The 18632-nt window shown below is 38.3% G+C and overlaps 1 protein-coding gene across 3 annotated transcripts; it reads right to left on the bottom strand.

The window, feature by feature from the left end:
- Positions 1-796: 796 nt before the first annotated feature.
- On the bottom strand, positions 797-14293 carry LOC127412462 (mitochondrial antiviral-signaling protein-like). 3 transcript variants are annotated; one of them, XM_051648839.1, is made up of 7 exons: positions 14190-14218; positions 13509-13590; positions 7594-7659; positions 6727-6857; positions 6409-6589; positions 5599-6311; positions 797-3153 (listed from the first exon to the last, which is right to left on the bottom strand). In XM_051648839.1, the coding sequence occupies exons 4-7, from the start codon at positions 6847-6849 to the stop codon at positions 2248-2250; spliced, it is 1923 nt and encodes a 640-aa protein (XP_051504799.1). In that variant the 5' UTR covers positions 6850-6857; positions 7594-7659; positions 13509-13590; positions 14190-14218; the 3' UTR covers positions 797-2247. The 3 variants fall into 3 exon arrangements, with proteins under 3 accessions (XP_051504799.1, XP_051504797.1, XP_051504800.1); XM_051648837.1 differs by lacking the exon at positions 13509-13590 and having other exon boundaries at positions 14190-14293; XM_051648840.1 differs by lacking the exons at positions 7594-7659; positions 13509-13590; positions 14190-14218 and adding an exon at positions 7402-7574.
- Between the last annotated feature and the right edge of the window lie 4339 nt (positions 14294-18632).

Raw genomic sequence — 18632 nt, 5'->3', positions numbered from 1 at the left:
ATTGGCTTGAGTAGACGATGGTGGAGTCCACCTATTTGTAGATTTGTGTGCACATCTTGACGTTAGATTTGTTTCAAAATCAACAAATGCGTGTAGCAATCCGCAAAAAAATGCTGGACAGAGTTGTGTTTGTGAGTTAAAAAATACATTTGCAAATAATTTTTTTATTTGCAAATCTAATTTTATTTTTTTGTGAATTCACTTTATTTTGTTAAAGCTCCTTACATTTATTTGTGGATCTGATTCAATTTATTTGTGAACCAACTTTCTGTTTGTAAATCTCTTCCCATTTATATGTTAATATGAAACAAATATAACCCCATAAGAAGATGATGTTTAAGGAAACAAAATTGCAACACTCTCGTTGGCTGAGCAGGTGTTTGAATGTCGCCACAGATGTCTCCTAGCAACCCAATTGTTAAACAATACTACAACACTAGCATTTGTGCTACAGGTGTACGATCATCAAAAGAAAGCATAATTTACCATGTTTATACACCTGTTTCTGCAGGCGTTTGTTAAACACGCTTTAATATCATGTAATGTGGAATTTTGAACTCATTTATCAATATTACTTAATAAAAGTGAATGTCACTTACTTTGTATATCTCCCTTGGTGCCGACATGTTTGTGTGACGTCACACACCTGCATCTCGGCAGAATTAAACGTTTCCGCACAAGCTTCCAAGTTCGAATTCCGACTTCAAGTGACATTGCACTTTTCCCAGTAGGAAGTTGGAAAATCCAGCATAAACCTCATCACCGTAGTGCCAAGCATATGACTGATCACAAAGACTCAAGGTATGACATTTTATTTCAGAAATTTTTTTGGAAATCATTAAGACTGGACACGGTCAAGGCCGGTACACAAAAAAGCAAAACAGTGTATAAACATTCATTCAAAGACCCTACTTTAAAAGTTCCCCTGAAACACAGTATCCAACTGAGCAGGCTCTGAAGAATGTTTAAAAGATCATTAGTAACATGACTATAATAATTTCATTTTAAATATGTTCAATCATACATAACTGAATTTCACACTACACACCTGTTTTAAAAAGTGTAGATAAAAGTGCTATTTCTGAGATTTCTGATGTCATTTATGCATTCAATATGCACAATTCATGCATTAAAATACCATGTTGACTCACAATATGAGGTGGTTCACCGATTTATACATAAGCACTTTATGCTTTGCTCATCATTTATCAGTTTTCTCTGTGATTAAAGTACAAATGAACTGTGACAATACTATACAGTATTGATACATAAACTGTTTTTTTTCCTCCACACATGGTACTTTGGTTGTGTTTGCAATTCTGCTTTATCCATCTTTACAGTTACTCCAATATAAGTACATTTAACAACATTTGATTCTGTCAACAGTGGACAGCCTCAAGCCTGTGTTTGAGCCAGTGAATGTTTCAGTAAAATTGCAAGTGCCTGTTGGACAGTCTCACATGGATCAGATTGCTCACAGAAATTCACAAGTGGGACAGTGATGGAAAAAGAGTTCTAAGCATCAGTGAATGCGAATTTGTGATGCACTAAAGGAAGGGATTGAAGCAGTTGTACAGTCCATGTAGTTCTTGAGTGAGTGTTCCATAAATGAGCAACCGAAGTTATGCAATAGCCCCTTAGTTTCATGGTCTGTCACACACAGGGTTCTTGCAATGTTTCATAACTGACTGTACAACGAATTGTTGTATATTATAATACCTGGAAAACTGGGCTCTCCATATAATTTTACATGTACAGGTCATTCCATTTATTTTAGGTAGCCTAAATGTATCTTACTTTACAAGTGTAACGGAAGTCAATGGTCTTAATTGATCACTGATCCTGGCATACATGGCATATATAAAGGCACGTGACGTGCAAGGATTATATATAGAGAAAATAAATATGTAGGGACAAAACCAATATAGAGTAGAAGGCAAGATTTTCAATGAATAGCGACTTAAATTTCAGTCTATTCCCAAAACAAAGCAATTGTGTGGCTTTAGAAGACTTTGATTATATAGCTCACAAAATGGACCACTTTTATAGTATGTTTTAGCTTTGAGGAGCTTGACAGCAACATTTACTTCACTCTTTTTTTGTATGGGAAAAGAGCATGCTGAACATTCTGCTAAATAAGTCTGTGTTCCACAGTAAAAGATCACATGGGTTTTGTGCAACATGAGGGTGAGGAGATAATATCAGAAATGTCATTTGTGGGTGAACAATCGCTTTAAGACTTTAGAGTTAATGATTAAGCTTCCAGGCCAGGAAAATGGCAGTCAGACCAATTCCTGCAACAGCACAAAGATGGAAGTTGTTTATCTGAAATAATGCCCTGCCCTCTTCTCTCTGCTCTAACTGTAGATTGCTCGCTTGTCTAGTGGCATTGGACTCTTGCTCCTGGTGCTGCTCTGATGCTTCCGCCTCATGGAGATGAACTACGTTTTCAGTGCTTTGATGGTTCATGGTTGGTTTGTCCTCCGAGATGTTGGTCCTCAGAAAAGACAGGTGTTTGACATTTGCTGACACTCCACCTGGGTTGACTGCATTGCCCAGAATACTTGGAGGCTGACCACTCAGGTTTTCAGCAGATGGTTCCTCAGCAATATGAATGACTTTCATCAGCGTTCCTGGTTCTGTCTGACTCTCACAGAGAGATTCATAGTCGTCCTCCTCAGGCTGGTTAGGAGACAAAGGAGCATTCAGTGGAGGGCCATTTTCATGTAAGGATTGAAAGGCTGCCTCAAGGCAAGCAGTGTGAATAGAAGTTTCATTGGCGTTAGAGAGAGACCCTGTGTTGAGATTTGGGTCACCAACACACTCTACTGGCATCATAGCAGAAGGAAATGTTTTAGGGGAGTTGTTAGACTCAATGCTTGGGTGCTCTGCTAGACAAGACTGTCCAATCTCTGTGGAACATTCTGTTGACCTGCTGATCTCTAAGTCATCTGAAACCACTGAGCAAGGCTCCTCTTCCGAAACAGGAAGAGCTTCTGCTGGATGCTGAAGGATGTTAGGCTTGCTGAAATACTCCTGGTCAATGGAAGAGGGGCTGTAAGTACCTACTTCAGTAGGGCGAGAACATGTTGCTTGCGCTGTTCTGGTGAAAGTTGTTTGGGCTTGGACTGGCAATTCAGCAGTGTTAGTCCCCTGAACAAAATGCAAAGAAAACAATATTAAGTCACATAAGATAATAGCAGGGCTGTACGCTTACTTTTAAGGTGTTCGCACTGGTGCTAGTGATCTAAAAAATTAATTAGCACAAATTGTAATTTATGAGCACCCAGAAGAGTATGGTCGAAATTGTTTTATTGTTATTCTTAAAATTATTTATCACTATTATTTATAGGGCTGCACAATTAAAGGAATATTCCGGATTCAATGCATGTTAAGCTCAATCGACAGCATTTGTGGCATAATATCAATTACCACAAAAATAAATTTTGACTCGTTCCCCCTTTTAAAAAAAAAAAAACTAGGGTCCAGTGAGGCACTTAAAATTGAAGTCAATGGGGCCAATTTTTGAACGTTAAAATACTCACTGTTTCAAATGTTTAGCCGCAAGACAGAAACAATATGTATGTTAACATGATTTGAATGTGATAAAATCACATACTAACCTTTTTCAGTGTAAATTTATAGCCAGTTTTACAACTTCATTGCGATGGGCGACGTAATATCAACAAACCCTAAAACCCTGTAAAATGACTGTAAAAATTACAATTTAAACAATTTTACAGCTCAAATAATACACAAGTTTTAACAGAAGAATTAATGCATGTGCTTTTATGAAATTATAAGCCTCACATTTATGCCTTTAAACCCTCCAACAATTGGCCCCAATCACTTCCATTGCAAGTGTATCTCTGTACCCAGATTTTTGCCCCTTTTTTTTTTTTCGCCCAATTTGGAATGCCCAATTCCCAATGCGCTTTGAAGTTCTGAGACGCCTCAATCCGGGTGGCGGAGGATGAATCCCAGTTGCCTCTGCGTCCGAGACCATCAACCCACGCATCTTATCACGTGGCTTGTTGAGCGCGTTGCCACGGAGACATAGCGCATGTGGAGGCTTCACGCCATCCACCGCGGCATCTGCGCTCAACTCACCATGCGCCCCACCGAGAACGAACCACATTATAGTGACCATGAGGAGGTTACCCCATGTGACTCTACCCTCCCTAGCAACCGGGCCAATTTGGTTGCTTAGGAGACCTGGCTGGAGTCACACAGCATGCCCTGGGATTCGAACTAGCGAACTAGCGAACTCCAGGGGTGGTAGCCAGCATCTTTTACCACTGAGCTACCCAGGCCCCCTCGTTTTTTCTTTTTTTCTTTTTTTTTTTAAGAAAAGGAAGGAAGTGTCAAAATAAATTTTTTGGTAATCAACAGTATGCCACAAATGCTGTTGATTGAGCTTAACTTGTATTGAACCCAGAACATTCCTTTAATAGCAATCACAATAAAACATTGATGTAATTATTATTACAATTTATTTACACTGAATTTTGTACTGTTTAATTTGCAATTCTGATTGGTGCACATCTTTTGCACACTGACAAGATCTCGCTCATGCTGTGCGCAAAAAGGTACTGAGAACAGAACAGAAATCTGGAAGGTGAATATAGAACAACAAAAAGGCATAAAATAACTAACACTATCATCTATCAATTATGCAAAGATGATTTTTTCCCTTCTGAAATGTGTTTTGAACAGTGACATTTGTTTTAATGTAAAATAAGGAAAAACATTTGCCAAAATCCCAATTAAAATATCTAAAAAATTGCAAAATAAAATGAACAAATTGCATAGCCCTAATTTAGTACTAAAATGTTCATATAATGTCATCTTTGACTGACTTATTTGATATTATTATTATTAATATTTATTATTAAATATTCATCACCATTGAATAATTTTTTATTAACATGTTAATTGCAGTGGTTTAAGAATACGACCACTATTCTGATTAGCCTTTTACAGGAATGCATCCCAGGTGTATCTCAGAAACATGCTGAATCCAGTGTTTTTGAGTCAAAAGCACTACTATTTAACCTGTCCTCTAGAAATTGAGCATCTAGATGTGCACAGACTCGTGTTTTTATTGATCACATCAGTTTTGTCGAATAGGTTATAATGTGTGACTTTTGAACTAGCAGCACAGAAGTAACATTACTGTGACCCTGACAATGTGACAACATGTCCACGGCAAACCGCTAAAGTTCGAGCTTTCCAGATTTGGCAATACCAAAGCAGGCATCAAAATCATTGTAGCAACACTTTCTTCATTGCAATGCTTTTCAAAGATGAAAATGACACATTGCATATGTGCAAATAGGTAAAAATCTATATTTTACACCCAGTCGTCGCATATTATAATTTTTTTAAATCGCAAATGCGAGCAAAATTGTGCTACTCTACAGCCCTGGACAACAGACTAAGGGTTGAAAATCTGGAATAATGATACAAAGATGACAGGTTCACTACCAAGTAAAGGTGACCAGAAACTCAGGCCTAAGATAACAGTCTTGCTGTGTCACTGCTTTACCTATTAATAATGTGAATTTGTAAATAGAGATGCTTTGGGTTGAGCATTACCTCATTTGTGGTTGGACCCGAGATCTCTTCTGACTCCTGAACCACAATTTGCTCTTTCAAAGGAGGATTGGTGTCTTGGACAGGGTGCTTCTCAGAGGCGTCAGTCTGTTTAACTGCTGCTGGCACCTGGTTTTTATTTGACCTCGGAGAAACCTGAGAGATGTTGCAGGGGCTTGCAGTTTGATTCTGAGAAGTGTTTGAGGAGGATGGTTGAGCACTTAAGGTGGAGAAGGCTGTTCCATCAATGGAGGTTGTGGTGGTTTGGCTGGTTAGAGCCAAGCCATCTAGGGTATCTACAATGGTTGTTTTGTTCTCTGTTATCCCAGTATGGGTTGGGATGTAATTTGTCTGAACAGGTGAAGTCACTTTGGAAGCTGAGACTGCAGTTGGGGGAATCACTTGGGAGGGAGCTACAACTGGAGGTGCAATATCAGCTTGGAAAGCCATTTCAGGAGAGGGGGCTGGAATTGGAGTTGGGACTTGTACTTGCTGTACACGCTTTGTCTCTTGACCTTGAAGAACCTCAGCAGGAGGTGGTACTTGGGCTGCAGTGTTGGATGAGGCAACTGAATGTGCTGGGGCAACCACTGAGTGTGGAGTCAGCAGAGGAGGAGTGGTCACCGGGTGAGTATGAATTGTAGCTTTGGTTACTGTTGCTGCAGCAGAACAGGGATAAGCAGGAGTAGGCGCAGCAGCAGCAGCAACTGCATTATCTATAGACAAACATAGAAATAGGCATTCATTACATAATATCCCTCCCCGTTATACCTTGCTGTAAACAAAAGCAGTTCTACTACAGGAATCTCTTACTTGTCATTCCCCTGATCCTGTCATAAGCAGCGCTGATTTCATCAGCCAGTTTTCTGTGTTCACAGTTCCGCAGCGCAGTGATGAACTCATCTGGCCAGTTCTCTCGCCTGCGCAGGTTGTCCAGAAGTATCTGCATAGCAGTGTAGTTTCCTGCAGTTTCTCTCTTGGCCTCAATCTCCTCCTGCAAATTGTAAAAGTTTAATTAGTAAACAAACTGTGACAAGTACAATTATGCATGCAACAAAAAGTATGAACAATGTTTGGTCATTTCATCATGTGGGCAGTCAGTCATTATTTTTGGTTAAATTTGATCCTTACCCTATCGGTGAGTGTGAGGCATGGCAAGTGAGGTAAGATCTCTCTCACTCTGACTGTTGATGCAAGATGAGCCAAATTCCGCCTGATCACCTCATTATAAAGTCGTTCACTAGTGTATGTCATTTTTCACACTTAGTGAGTGATAGAAAAAGAAATGAGTGTTAGTGGTTTATTACTATTAGGCCCCGTTTCCAGCTGGTATGAAGATGCATTTCGGGTGATCCGATCACATGTGGTCAGCCCTTAAATACAGGTCTAAACGGGGTCTAAACCGTTTTGTGATCCGATCACATAAACCACATTCAAATGTGGTCAAAAACGCATGTGACCACATTGCATTTGAGGTGTAAATGCTAATCCATCCTGTATACGTCCTGGTAGCAGTCAACCGCTGCACTTAAACAAGAGTTTAAAGTTTGCCGGTTATGAGCAATTTTAAAAGGATTTAACAGTCCGATCGGAAAATGTTAAAAAGTGGATACAAACACGAGAGCTTCACAGATCTTCTTTAGTGTGTCTGATATCAACACAGATGACAAGCACAAACACCTGAAGCTCCTTTAATACAGGTAATCCACTAAAGTAATGGATAATTCTGCTTAGTTTCTGCGTTTGTGCTTAGATTAAATTTCAACCGCATCTGGGAGAAACAGCGCTTTCTTTGTATTTACTTACTTTGTTTCGCTTTATCATCATGCAGTATCACACAGACATAGTGATTGATGTACGTCGTCATGAAACAGAGACCCTCCCCTCCAAATCCGAACACAAGTGATCACAGGAGACGCATCTTAATACCAGGTGGAAACAGGACCTTAGTCATACTATATACAGTATATACAAATACTTTTAACTGAATATTGGTACCTGCTTCAATCAATAAAATTAAAACGGCCTCTTCTTTATAAAACAGACTCTGGACATCAAATCAGTCTGAAAAAAATAAAGACAAAATGTTGATCATTCAAATCTGTGAAAGGCTCAGAGATCTTAAAAGGTTGAAAGGTTTTGAGTATTTTGAATGAGGTGTGCATCAGGTAGACAGGGTATTGTTATCTTTAAATGCTGGAAATGTGATTGCATCATTTCACTATAGAATTTGTCCTGCTTCAGCATTGCTGGATGAGGAAAGCTTTAATATAAAAAAAGTGAAAGTGAAACTAGGATATGATTGTCTAGATTGGGAAAATCCTTAAGTTTCCATTTCTTTAAAAAAAAAAAAGAACAAAAAAAAAAAAAAAAGAAGTGCATGTAACATAACTGCAACCCTAAAAGTGAAACCTAAAGCTGTTTAGTACAAGGGGAAAAGTGCCTTTTTAGATGTAGATAGGATGTGTGAGATGTAATGAATGTATTGCATCATTTTTGCAACATTACTCATCAGTACTGTGGATGCCCCAGAATGTCCTACTGTTTCCAAAACTCATCATTCATTATATATTAGAGCTCTGTCAAGTTTTTAGTCATCAAGCTAAAGGACCACTGTATAAAGTGTTTGATGTTTTTGGTGCTGACTGGATGATATATGATTACATTAAACAAACATGTTTACATTTTTACGAGCCATTTAAGGAAAGAATGACTAGAGTCCCACCTCCTGCAGATACATTAAATAAGCTATATGAATCAATATGTGTACTACCGATTACAATTTTGAGTACTTATTTACAGTAGCTGCTTGTGACCACAGATATAGGTGGCGCAGATCTTGCTCTTTTTTTTTCTTCTTCAGCTTATTTTTTCAAACACGTTGACACAATATGTGGTGTCCTTGCATTTTTCCACCACAAGGTGGCACCCTTAGAACATAATGTTCATACTAATATTCTGAATAAGAACACTTTACATTGGAATGTTGACTTGAAGATTAAAATTTAAAACAAATGTTATTTTATAATGTCAAGAGTTGTTGAAGAACTCCAGGGAGGAGAGGGGAAGAAACAGAACTATGTACATGCCATTTACACATTTACACAGCATTAAAAAACTAAATGCTTGCTTTATGATGATAATAATGTTTTAAATCACAGTAATTTCCAAGAACAAAGGCTTTTAAGTTTTTGACATACAATTTGTCATTATAAAAGCATACAATGTCTTATCACCTACCCTTATCTATTTTTGATTGCCAAACTATTTTGTGTCTGGCTTGTCAGGTTGTTTGACTAATTTGTCTTGAATTTTAAATAGAAACAACACACTGTTACACAGATGTTCATTGATAGTGCTCGCCATGTTCGCAATCCGTCACACTGTTGGCACGCACTTATACTAAAGCTACCTTTGGTTTGGCACTACGTTTATGGGCAGATTACTTTGACCCAATGCGTCTCAATGAGGGCTCGTTGCAGTACCATATTTGACCACAGATTTACATTGTAAAAACAGAGGGGCGCTGTAGAGTTCAGGAGGGCAGCAGATTCTCTGCCCCATATGCTTACGTATTTATATCAAACACTGTAACAGAGCTTTCAGCTACATAACGACTTCGAAATAGGATAAAACTTATACTAGTCCTGCTTTTAAATACTAAAATTTAATGAATGAACAAAAGAGGACCTAGACCAGAACCCTTTTTATTTGTGTGTTTTCTTGATGTCTGTGTAATAACTTGTGCAATGTATAAATTAATTTGTCTGCATACAGTAATTTAGAAATGTGCTAAAATGCTTTCGAAATATGGAGCATTTAAATAATTTTCACTTTTAAAACTTACGTTTGTGTAATCTAACACACAAAAAATACATCAAGGCTGTGACAAAATGGAATAAATGACCTTGACAGGGAGAATACTGGAGTATTTCCCGTATCTTAGTATATACACATATATATACACATACACACACACACAATGGAAATCTGTGCCATTTCACCTGTTCAGTCCGACTATAGAGCCCACAGTAAAGAAAGGCCCAGATGTTTTGTACATCATTTTTTCATTCTATACAACATATGATTAGGACATAAGTACTATTTTCCACATTTAGAATAATGGTAAAGTCATCAAAACTATGAAACAACACAAATGGGAGTATGGGAATTATGTAGTGACCAAAAATGTTAAACTCATATTTTAGCTTCTTCAATGTCCTTTGCACACATTAAAACTCTGGATACTCAAGGCATTCTTTTAACCAACTTCAAGAGAAAGACACCTGGCTTGATGTTGGCTGCTTTTTCTTCCTTTTTGGTACAACTCAACATTCTATCAAAATTTTAGTTTTGTAAAGAAATGTAAAACTGAAGTCAGGAGTTTACATACACTTAGGTCAAAGTCATTAAAACTAATTTCTTAATCACTCCACAGATTTCATATTAGCAAACTACAGTTTTGGCAAGTCGTTTAGGACATCTACTTTGTGCATGACATGAGTAATTTTTAGCAGCTGGAAAATTCTAGAAAATGATGTCAAGCCTTTAGGCAATTAGCCAATTAGCTTCTGATAGGCTAATTGGCAGTGTACCTGTGGATGTATTTTAAGGCCTACCTTCAAACTCAATGCCTCTTTGCTTGACATCATGGGAAAATCAAAAGAAATCAGCCAAGGCCTCTGAAAATAATTTGTGGACCTCCACAAGTCTGGTTCATCCTTGGGAGCAATTTCCAAATGTCTGAAGGTACCACATTCATCTGTACAAACAATAGTACGCAAGTATAAACACCTTGGGACCACGCAGCCATCATACCGCTCAGGAAGGAGCATTCTGTCTCCTAGAGATGAACGTAGTTTGGTGCAAAAAGCGCAATTTAATCCCAGAACAACAGCAAAGGACCTCATGAAGATGCTGGAGCAAAAAGGTAGACAAGTATCTATATCCACAGTAAAACAAATCCTATATCGATATAACCTGAAAGGCTGCTCAGCAAGGAAGAAGCCAATGCTCCAAAACCGCCATAAAAAAAAAAAAAGAAAAGAAGCCAGACTACAGTTTGCAAGTGCACATGGGGACAAAGATCTTACTTTTTGGAGAAATTTCCTTTGGTCTGATGAAACAAAAATGGAACATTTTGGCCATAATGACCATCGTTATGTTTGGAGGAAAAAGTGTGACTTGCTTGCCAAAGAACACCATCCCAACTGTGAAGCATGGGGGTGGCAGCATCATGTTGTGGGGGTATTTGCAGCAGGAAGGAAGGAAAATTATGTGGATATATTTAAGCAACATCTCAAGACATCTGCCAAGAAGTTAAAACTTGGTCACAAATGGACAATGACCCCAAGCATACCTCCAAAGTTGTGGCCACATGGCTTAAGGAAAACAAAGTCAAGGTATTGGAGTGGCCATCACAAAGCTCTGACCTCAATCCGATAGAACATTTGTGGGCAGAACTGAAAAAGCATGTGTGAGCAACAGGGGTGTAAAGTAACGACTTACAAATACTCACATTACTGTAAGTAAGTAGTTTTCCCCAGGAATTGCACTTTAAATAGTTTAAAAATTGTATACTTTTACTTGAGTACATTTTAAGTGCTTTAACTACTTTTACTGTGCTATTTTCCCACCGTCTGTGTTCGCTACTTCCCTGTCTGATTTTATTTTTATCTGTCAACGTGATTGAAGAGTCTCGTGAATCCCGTCAAATCAATTCACACACTTAAATGGCAGCTGCAAATCTGGTGCCATCGGTTATGGATGTGGAGAATGCCTCTAGCACAGTTCAACACCTGAACATCACTGCCGCACCTGAAAGGGCTTTTCGCAGTGAAAAAGGCCAGTTGCTTGACTGTGTCATGAGTTTAACTTGCTCAAGCCAGATATTAGCATTTATACTGCCTCTAATTTGAAGGAACATATCAAGGTAAATTTCATATTTCTGCTTACTAGATTCTGTGTGTCTATAATGTAGCTATCTATCACTGAGATTATTGTGTTTCTGTGAGAGATTAAGGCAATGTTATCAATAGGGCTGGGCGATAAAACAATCTTGATGTTTATCTGAAAGATGTCCTTGATATCGATGACAAATTTGAGTAATTTTCTATACTATGTGTAACACGTTGCTAATATATCAATTGCGAAAGCAAGACAACCACTGGTTGGTTGATCTAGGTAAAATACAAAAGATTGACATTTTATTTCCTGACGTCTGTAGCTGCTTGCTGTTTGATTGACAGGCGGGTAATGTTTGAGCGCTATTGTGGGCTAAATGACCAAATACACTTATAATTCCGCCAATGCCCGTCTTGATGAGGCATTAATGTAAACTCAGTCGGTTTGGTCTAAAGTGAGCGTAAACAGTGGGACAAAAAGCGTATTTGCATCAAAATGTTGGACTTGAAGTGTACATGTTACCGAATTGAGCACTGTCTAGTAGGCTATGTCATATAAAGGCTATTAATAAAAAAAAAGGAAACGAGAAAACCACTCTCTGCTTTTGGCAGAATAACTTGAGTAGCTTTAAAAGTATTAATGTAACAGAATAAAACAGTGACATTTTTAATAATATTGTTAGTCTTTTTAATAATACTGACCCCTGATGTAGAGAGGGTGTTAATTTGTATAATAAATTACCAGGAAAGTAGAGATGATAAAATAATTTATAATTATGCTTGGCCTTTATCAAGTTTTTTCTAATGCCTGACAGAAAAGTATCAACCTTTGTAGAGCAATACTACAGGCGGAACATTCCACCAGTCACAAACTTCAGAAAATTGTGCATCATGCATTAGAATGAGAACACAACTATTGCTTGGCTTAAAAGATACAAGAACTGAATCAGTGTGGAACATTGTATCTCCTTGAGGTGACAATGTGGCCCCCCATATGCTACTTAAAGAAATAGTTCAAAAAGGAAAATTCTCTCATCATTTATTCACTCTCATGCCATCCCAGATGTGTATGACTCTCCTTCTTCAGAACGCAAATTAAGATTTTTAGAAAAATATTCAGCTACAATAAAATGAATGAATGCCAAAATTTTGACGTTCCAAAAAGCACAAAGGCAGCATAAAAGTAATCCATATGACTCCAGTGGTTAAATCCATGTCTTCAGAAGTTATACGATAGGTGTGGGTGAGAAACAGATCAATATTTAAGTCAATTTTTGCTAGAAATTCTTCTCTCTGCCCAGTAGATGGCGATAAATTAAAGTAGTGATCATAACTGACCTAAGACAGGGAATGTTTTCTACAATCAAATGTCAGGAATTGTGAAAAATTGTTTAAATGTATTTGGCTAAGATGTATGTAAACTTCTGACTTCAACTATATACATACGCACAATTTTATATTGGCTACAAAATTAATTTCCAGCATTTAAGCATAAGTCTTCAGAGCAAATGGTTTCATGAGAAACATAAATTCATTCAAGTGTGACCACATTTTTGACTGGTAGTGTATGTTAATGTCCTGTGAAGCCAGCCCAAAGCCTAGCCTAAATAAAATTTAAAAAAAATCCTGAAATTTCAGCAGATGACCCCGCACAGCCGAGCACATGCATATTATACAACATTGTTATATGTGTGAAGTATGCACAAATCATGTAGGCTTGATTTCTAAAAGGCAAAAGGAGGACCCAAAAACAGGCTCAGTCAACAGAAAAACTCATTTTTTTATTTAATCCAGGTCTGTTTAAACTTAAACAGCTCAGCTATTATAATCTGTTGTCAGACTCGGCTAAGGCAATGAGAGGTTACTACACCATCCCCTACCATCACACACATGTCTCTCAAAGGTCAAATACCAATTAGTTTTACTGGAAAAGAGCCATATGTTATTATCTGTCATCTTGTATGATAAAAGACACATGATGACCCATTCACTTTCCAAAGCCATACTCACCTAGATAGAGAGGTAAGGCAGGTGTGGTCATTCCTCTGCGAGCTACAGAACGCCCGGCCAGCCCCAAGACTTTTCACAGTTTCTAATAAATTATTACAGGGTTTAAAGCACAACGTTGAGGTCACAATGACAGACCAGTTAATTGGCGTTTGTTCAAGGAAACTGGCATACCTCCTCCCGGGAGGAATGCCCTCTAAACGTCCCAACCATATTGCTGTAAAATCTTAAGGAAGTATTGTCAAATTTTGAGATGAACAGGAAGCACTTGCCTATATATATCATTGTTTTAAGTTTTCTATACAGTGAGTCTGGTAGAAATTATCCACGTCAGTAGCAAAGAACATTTTTTGAAGCCCATTTAAGAGTCATTACGAAGAGTTCAGAAAATACTGTTAATTATTTTTGCTCCCGGACAACACGTTTTGTCAGTGGGTTTTTACAAGACGCAGTACTAATTACAAGGCAGAGAACCATCGAGCACATATAAACATTGCATTCTGCGTTTATAATAACGCGTATAAACAAGTTTGTAAGTCAAACTTGTTCGTCAAAACCTCGTAACCCTTTGCACGAGCGCGAACTTTGTACAACAAAGACATTTACACACGACACACAAATACCACATAATTTACGCACAAAACAAAACTGACATTTTAAAAAGTTAAATGTACTTGAATTTACCCTCTAGAAGGAGGTCAATGACAGTCTGCACGGTCCTTCGTAGATTCTACTACTCTCCAGTTTCGATATGCACGACTTCCGCTCTATACTTAAAGCCCTCCATCCCTCATCGCTCTCTGTCTGTCTTTTTCATTGGATCTCGGAACTGTACATCATCGTGTTACACAGTTGGGCCATTTAAAGGAATAGTTCACCCAAAAAATGAAAATTCTCTCATCGTTTACTCACACATTTGGGATGGCATAAGTGTATGACTTCCTTTCTTCTACAGAACACCAAAAAAAAAAAAAAAAAACACCAAAAAAAAAAAAAATCTGTAGGTCCATTTAATTCAAGTGAATTGTGACCAAAACTTTGAAGCTCCAAAAAGCACATAAAGGTTGTATAAAGTAATCCATCCAGACTCATCTGAAGCAATCCAGGGTATGAAATTAGCACCTGCCACCCACCAAATGCAGGTATTTTGTGCATATTAGCGGGAACTTAAGACGTCTCGGAGTGACATATGACAATAAATGCAATTAGACACAAAGATGCATGCTTGAAGATACACACTAGATGATATTTATTTATTTATTCTCCCCTTTCTCTCCCCAATTTGGAATGCCCAATTCCCAATGCACTCTAAGTCCTCGTGGTGGCGTAGTGACTCGCCTCAGCCTTTGCGTCTGAGACCGTCAATCCGTGCATCTTATCACGTGGCTTGTTGAGCGCCTTACTGCAGAGACATAGCATGTGTGGAGGCTTCACACCATCCACCGCGGCATCCATGCACAACTCACCACACATCCCACCGAGAGCGAACCACATTATAGCGACCACGAGGAGGTTACCCCGTGTGATACCCTTCCTAGCAACCGGGCCAATTTGGTTGCTTAGGAGACCTGACTGGAGTCACTCAGCACACCCTGGATTCGATCTCGTGACTCCAGGGGTGGTAGTCAGCGTCAATACTTGCTGAGCTACCCAGGCCCCCACACTAGATGATATTTTGAAGGACAAACGAATGAAAAGCCATCAATGCACGTGTCTGATTCGCTGTGTATTTAGAGGGTCATTGGCGCTTATGCGTGTTCTGCGAGTCATGCTCGCTCTGCGATATGAGTTCTCACTATTTCTTCTCTGTCAGTCATCTCGGAACAGTTTGCAATAATTGAATAATGAAACTGGTGGTACTTCACCAACAAGCAAGGTGCATGGGCAGAACAAAGCACAAATGAGGAGGATGAATCCAGCAACTCTTGTTGAGGGTAGAAAATTTATTTTTTTAAAAACCAACGCGTTTCGGCATACAGGCCTTCATCAGGGTTTCCAAGGTTAAAAGAAGACTTGCGCAGAGCAGATACATCCTTCATGATGGTGGACTTTGATCGGTTTCTGGTTCACTGGCTCGAGGACGGAGGAGCAAGGAAACGAGAAGGACCCAGAGAGCTAGATGGTGCTAGGAAGTGTAATCAAGCTTGAAATCCTGATCATGCCTAGAGACTGAACTGGCAAGATGGGGGACAGCGGGAAACAAATTTTAAATAAACAGTAAAAACAGAGATGAAAATTTACTTTCATGTGAATTTTTACTTTTGCTACTTTAAAATGAACATTTGGCGATATCTTCCAAAGTTTTTTTCGCAATTTTTTTTTTATCTACACAGTGTTGATATGGCAACAATTAAACAAATGGAGTTTCGTCTTACCAGTGTGTGTGGAAATGTTTAAACCACGTGTTACAACTAGCCTCGCGTTAGTTTGTGCCCGCACTCCTCCTACATTGAAAAAGGAGTTAAATTTTTGTCTGTTCTCACCCAAAACTAATTAGATCTCATCAGAAGACATGGATTATACCAACGCGTTTTGTATGAATGGCCCCTACGCTGCACACAACTCCAGAGACATGGAATACAACTCAAGTGAAGAATATATACACTACAAATTCTATAAAATAACTTTTTATTTTGCATCTGTAATTAAATAAATTATAAATTTGCATACAATTTGTTTGTTTTTTTTATCTTCTTGTCTACTTGATTATTATGATTACAACGTATTTAATGTGTGTTGTTTCCCCAAAAAGGCCAGTAGATGGCCTTGTGTGGACAGAGTGGACCACCTGACTCCATGCTATATGCCCATTAGAAGTACAAACAAAAGCTGCTTAAGATGTCAGGAGTGCATTTACCACACTAAATTCTCTTTAATAATGCATATCAATGTATTTGGGTATAGGCTTGTCTTGATATTCTTTTCTGTGTGGGAGGATACATGATCTCTTAATATTGTGCTCAAGAGAGAGATATGGTTTAGATTTTACTCCTTAAGCAAACTTTACTTGTTTACTTTAAAACTTGAATAAGTAAGGTAGCCCTTTTCTATCTCGCACCTGACTCTATATCATCACATGAAATATAAACTAATATTATGAACTATTATGAACACCGGGTATTACATTGTACTATAGGTCCTTTTATAATATTGAGTTAGTACCTTATTTTATCTACTGAATATAGAGATTGGTTAATTAAGTCATTAAATTAAATTATCCTCACACAGTCATGTGGATTGCTTTATTTAAAAGACACTTTAAATATATAATTGTCAGATATGGATCATAACTCAGCATATTTCCTAAGGCTACAGCTACAGTAACCTCTCAATGAACATGTGTATATATGCCAGTACTTGTGCCAGTCTGTATATGGGCCACTAAGTGCTGTGGGATACAAATAACTGGCTAAGCAATCCTTATTCATTTAGCTCAAAAAAGGATAACAAATACATATTGCACTATATACAATAAATTTGCTAGTTTAGCGGTTCAGAATAAGTGCTGCTTGATTAATGTTGTCCCTCATCGAAGAACTCTTTTATGAATATGTGTGCAATTGCTTGTGTATTTTAGATCACATTTTTAGAGATCATTCAATGCTGGCCTATATGCTGTGTAATTGCGCATTACAGTAAGTTCACCCATAACCATGGTGTGTTGGAGTAAATATTAAGAGTGCATTTTGCAGCAAGCAAGGTGGCTTTTAGTTGAAAGAATTGGCATCTTTTAAAAGCGTCTCGTAAAATGCATCTAAAGGTAATCATCCATTCAGCACTAGTAGTACATTAAATTAGCATTCACTGCGGGATCCTGCAGACCGGCAATATAGTATAACCTAAAATATGCCTCTTATTCTCACATCTTTTTGTGGTCCTCAGTCCTTCCTTTCAGTCTCTAACCTTTTGCTACAACACACAACTAAAGAAATGCAGTATTTCTGTAAGCAACATGATCACACAAGAAGTCAACATGTTGCTACCGAATGTTCCAGTACCCTGATATCGACCCCATTCTGCCGAGTTAAGGACATACGGCATCTGCCGTCATACATTATTGCATCATCTTAAATTGTGTTTACCTTTTCCTGTGGTGCGACTGATAGCAAGTTGCTTCAGCTTCCTCAAGCTGCGGACATACTATACTTTGCGCTCCATTCACTCCCATACAAATCTGAAAGCAGGAGACTGGAAATTCAAGCTTGTGAAATGTTTTTTCTTTTTTAATTCCACTGTGCACGAAAGGTCAAGTTTGATGATCTGACTTGTAAATTTGTATGGCGAGTAGATGTGTGACAAATAAAAGATCAAAACATCACACATTGACCTCTTGGCTAATTATACAAATTGTACATATTTCAAAGCTGCATGTTTTATTGTTGCAACAAAGTGAGTAAATGGTATATTTTAACATTTTGAATATAATATTATTTGTTATTTGTGAGTGTATTATTTATTATAACCAGAAGCCCTTGTGTGTGACCGTTGGTTGTGGTGTCCAAAATAATTTTGCATGCTCAAAGAGTCTCAGAGACATTGGTTCTGATCCAGCATGAAAACCATGAAATAATCGCATTTACATAATCGGTGACTAGCACTATTCAGAAGTTAGATTTTTCCTGCACTGACGGTTAGGTTTAGGGTTTGGTTTTGGGGGGTAGAGTTAGTAAAATATGCATTCCTCTTAACTGTATTAACTCATTTACAACTAAATGTCACTTGATTTACAACTCGCTTTTGGCGCCCCTCTGTGGATATATCACCTGGAAACTGAGCCTCACACATGCCGATAAGTTCAAAATCACTTCCCATTTTAGCCACTGGGGAAAATTACGTGACCGTGCAACATTTTTGCAAAATAAACATTTCACTGCAGTTTCCCAGTGAAATGTCCAGCAAGAGGCACCAAAAGCGAGTGAAATGGTGTCATAATCAGACAAATTTTTTTTAAGGTGAATGGTATCAGGGGTGGAGCTAGGGGGTGGCCGTGGCCACCATGAACCAAAGGCTGGCCACCAAACTCGCAATTGCATTTTGGTCTTGGGCACAATCTAGTTAGTCTTTCTACACCAACAACCACAACCCCATCCCCCGGACCGACGATAAGAACCACCCTTTCGACCCACT

This window comes from Myxocyprinus asiaticus, chromosome 21 (assembly GCF_019703515.2).
Source record: "Myxocyprinus asiaticus isolate MX2 ecotype Aquarium Trade chromosome 21, UBuf_Myxa_2, whole genome shotgun sequence".
In the NCBI taxonomy this organism is placed as follows: domain Eukaryota; kingdom Metazoa; phylum Chordata; class Actinopteri; order Cypriniformes; family Catostomidae; genus Myxocyprinus; species Myxocyprinus asiaticus.
This window is presented reverse-complemented; position numbering and strand designations above follow the sequence as displayed.

Excerpts from the sequence above, each read along its gene's own strand:
- LOC127412462 (XM_051648837.1), bottom strand. The coding sequence starts at position 6,849 with ATGACATACACTAGTGAACGACTTTATAATGAGGTGATCAGGCGGAAT. Across the intron at positions 6,590-6,726 it reads GCCTCACACTCACCGATAGG|GAGGAGATTGAGGCCAAGAG; the intron begins GTAAGGATCAAA and ends TACAATTTGCAG. Across the intron at positions 3,154-5,598 it reads CGGGTCCAACCACAAATGAG|GGGACTAACACTGCTGAATT; the intron begins GTAATGCTCAAC and ends CATTTTGTTCAG.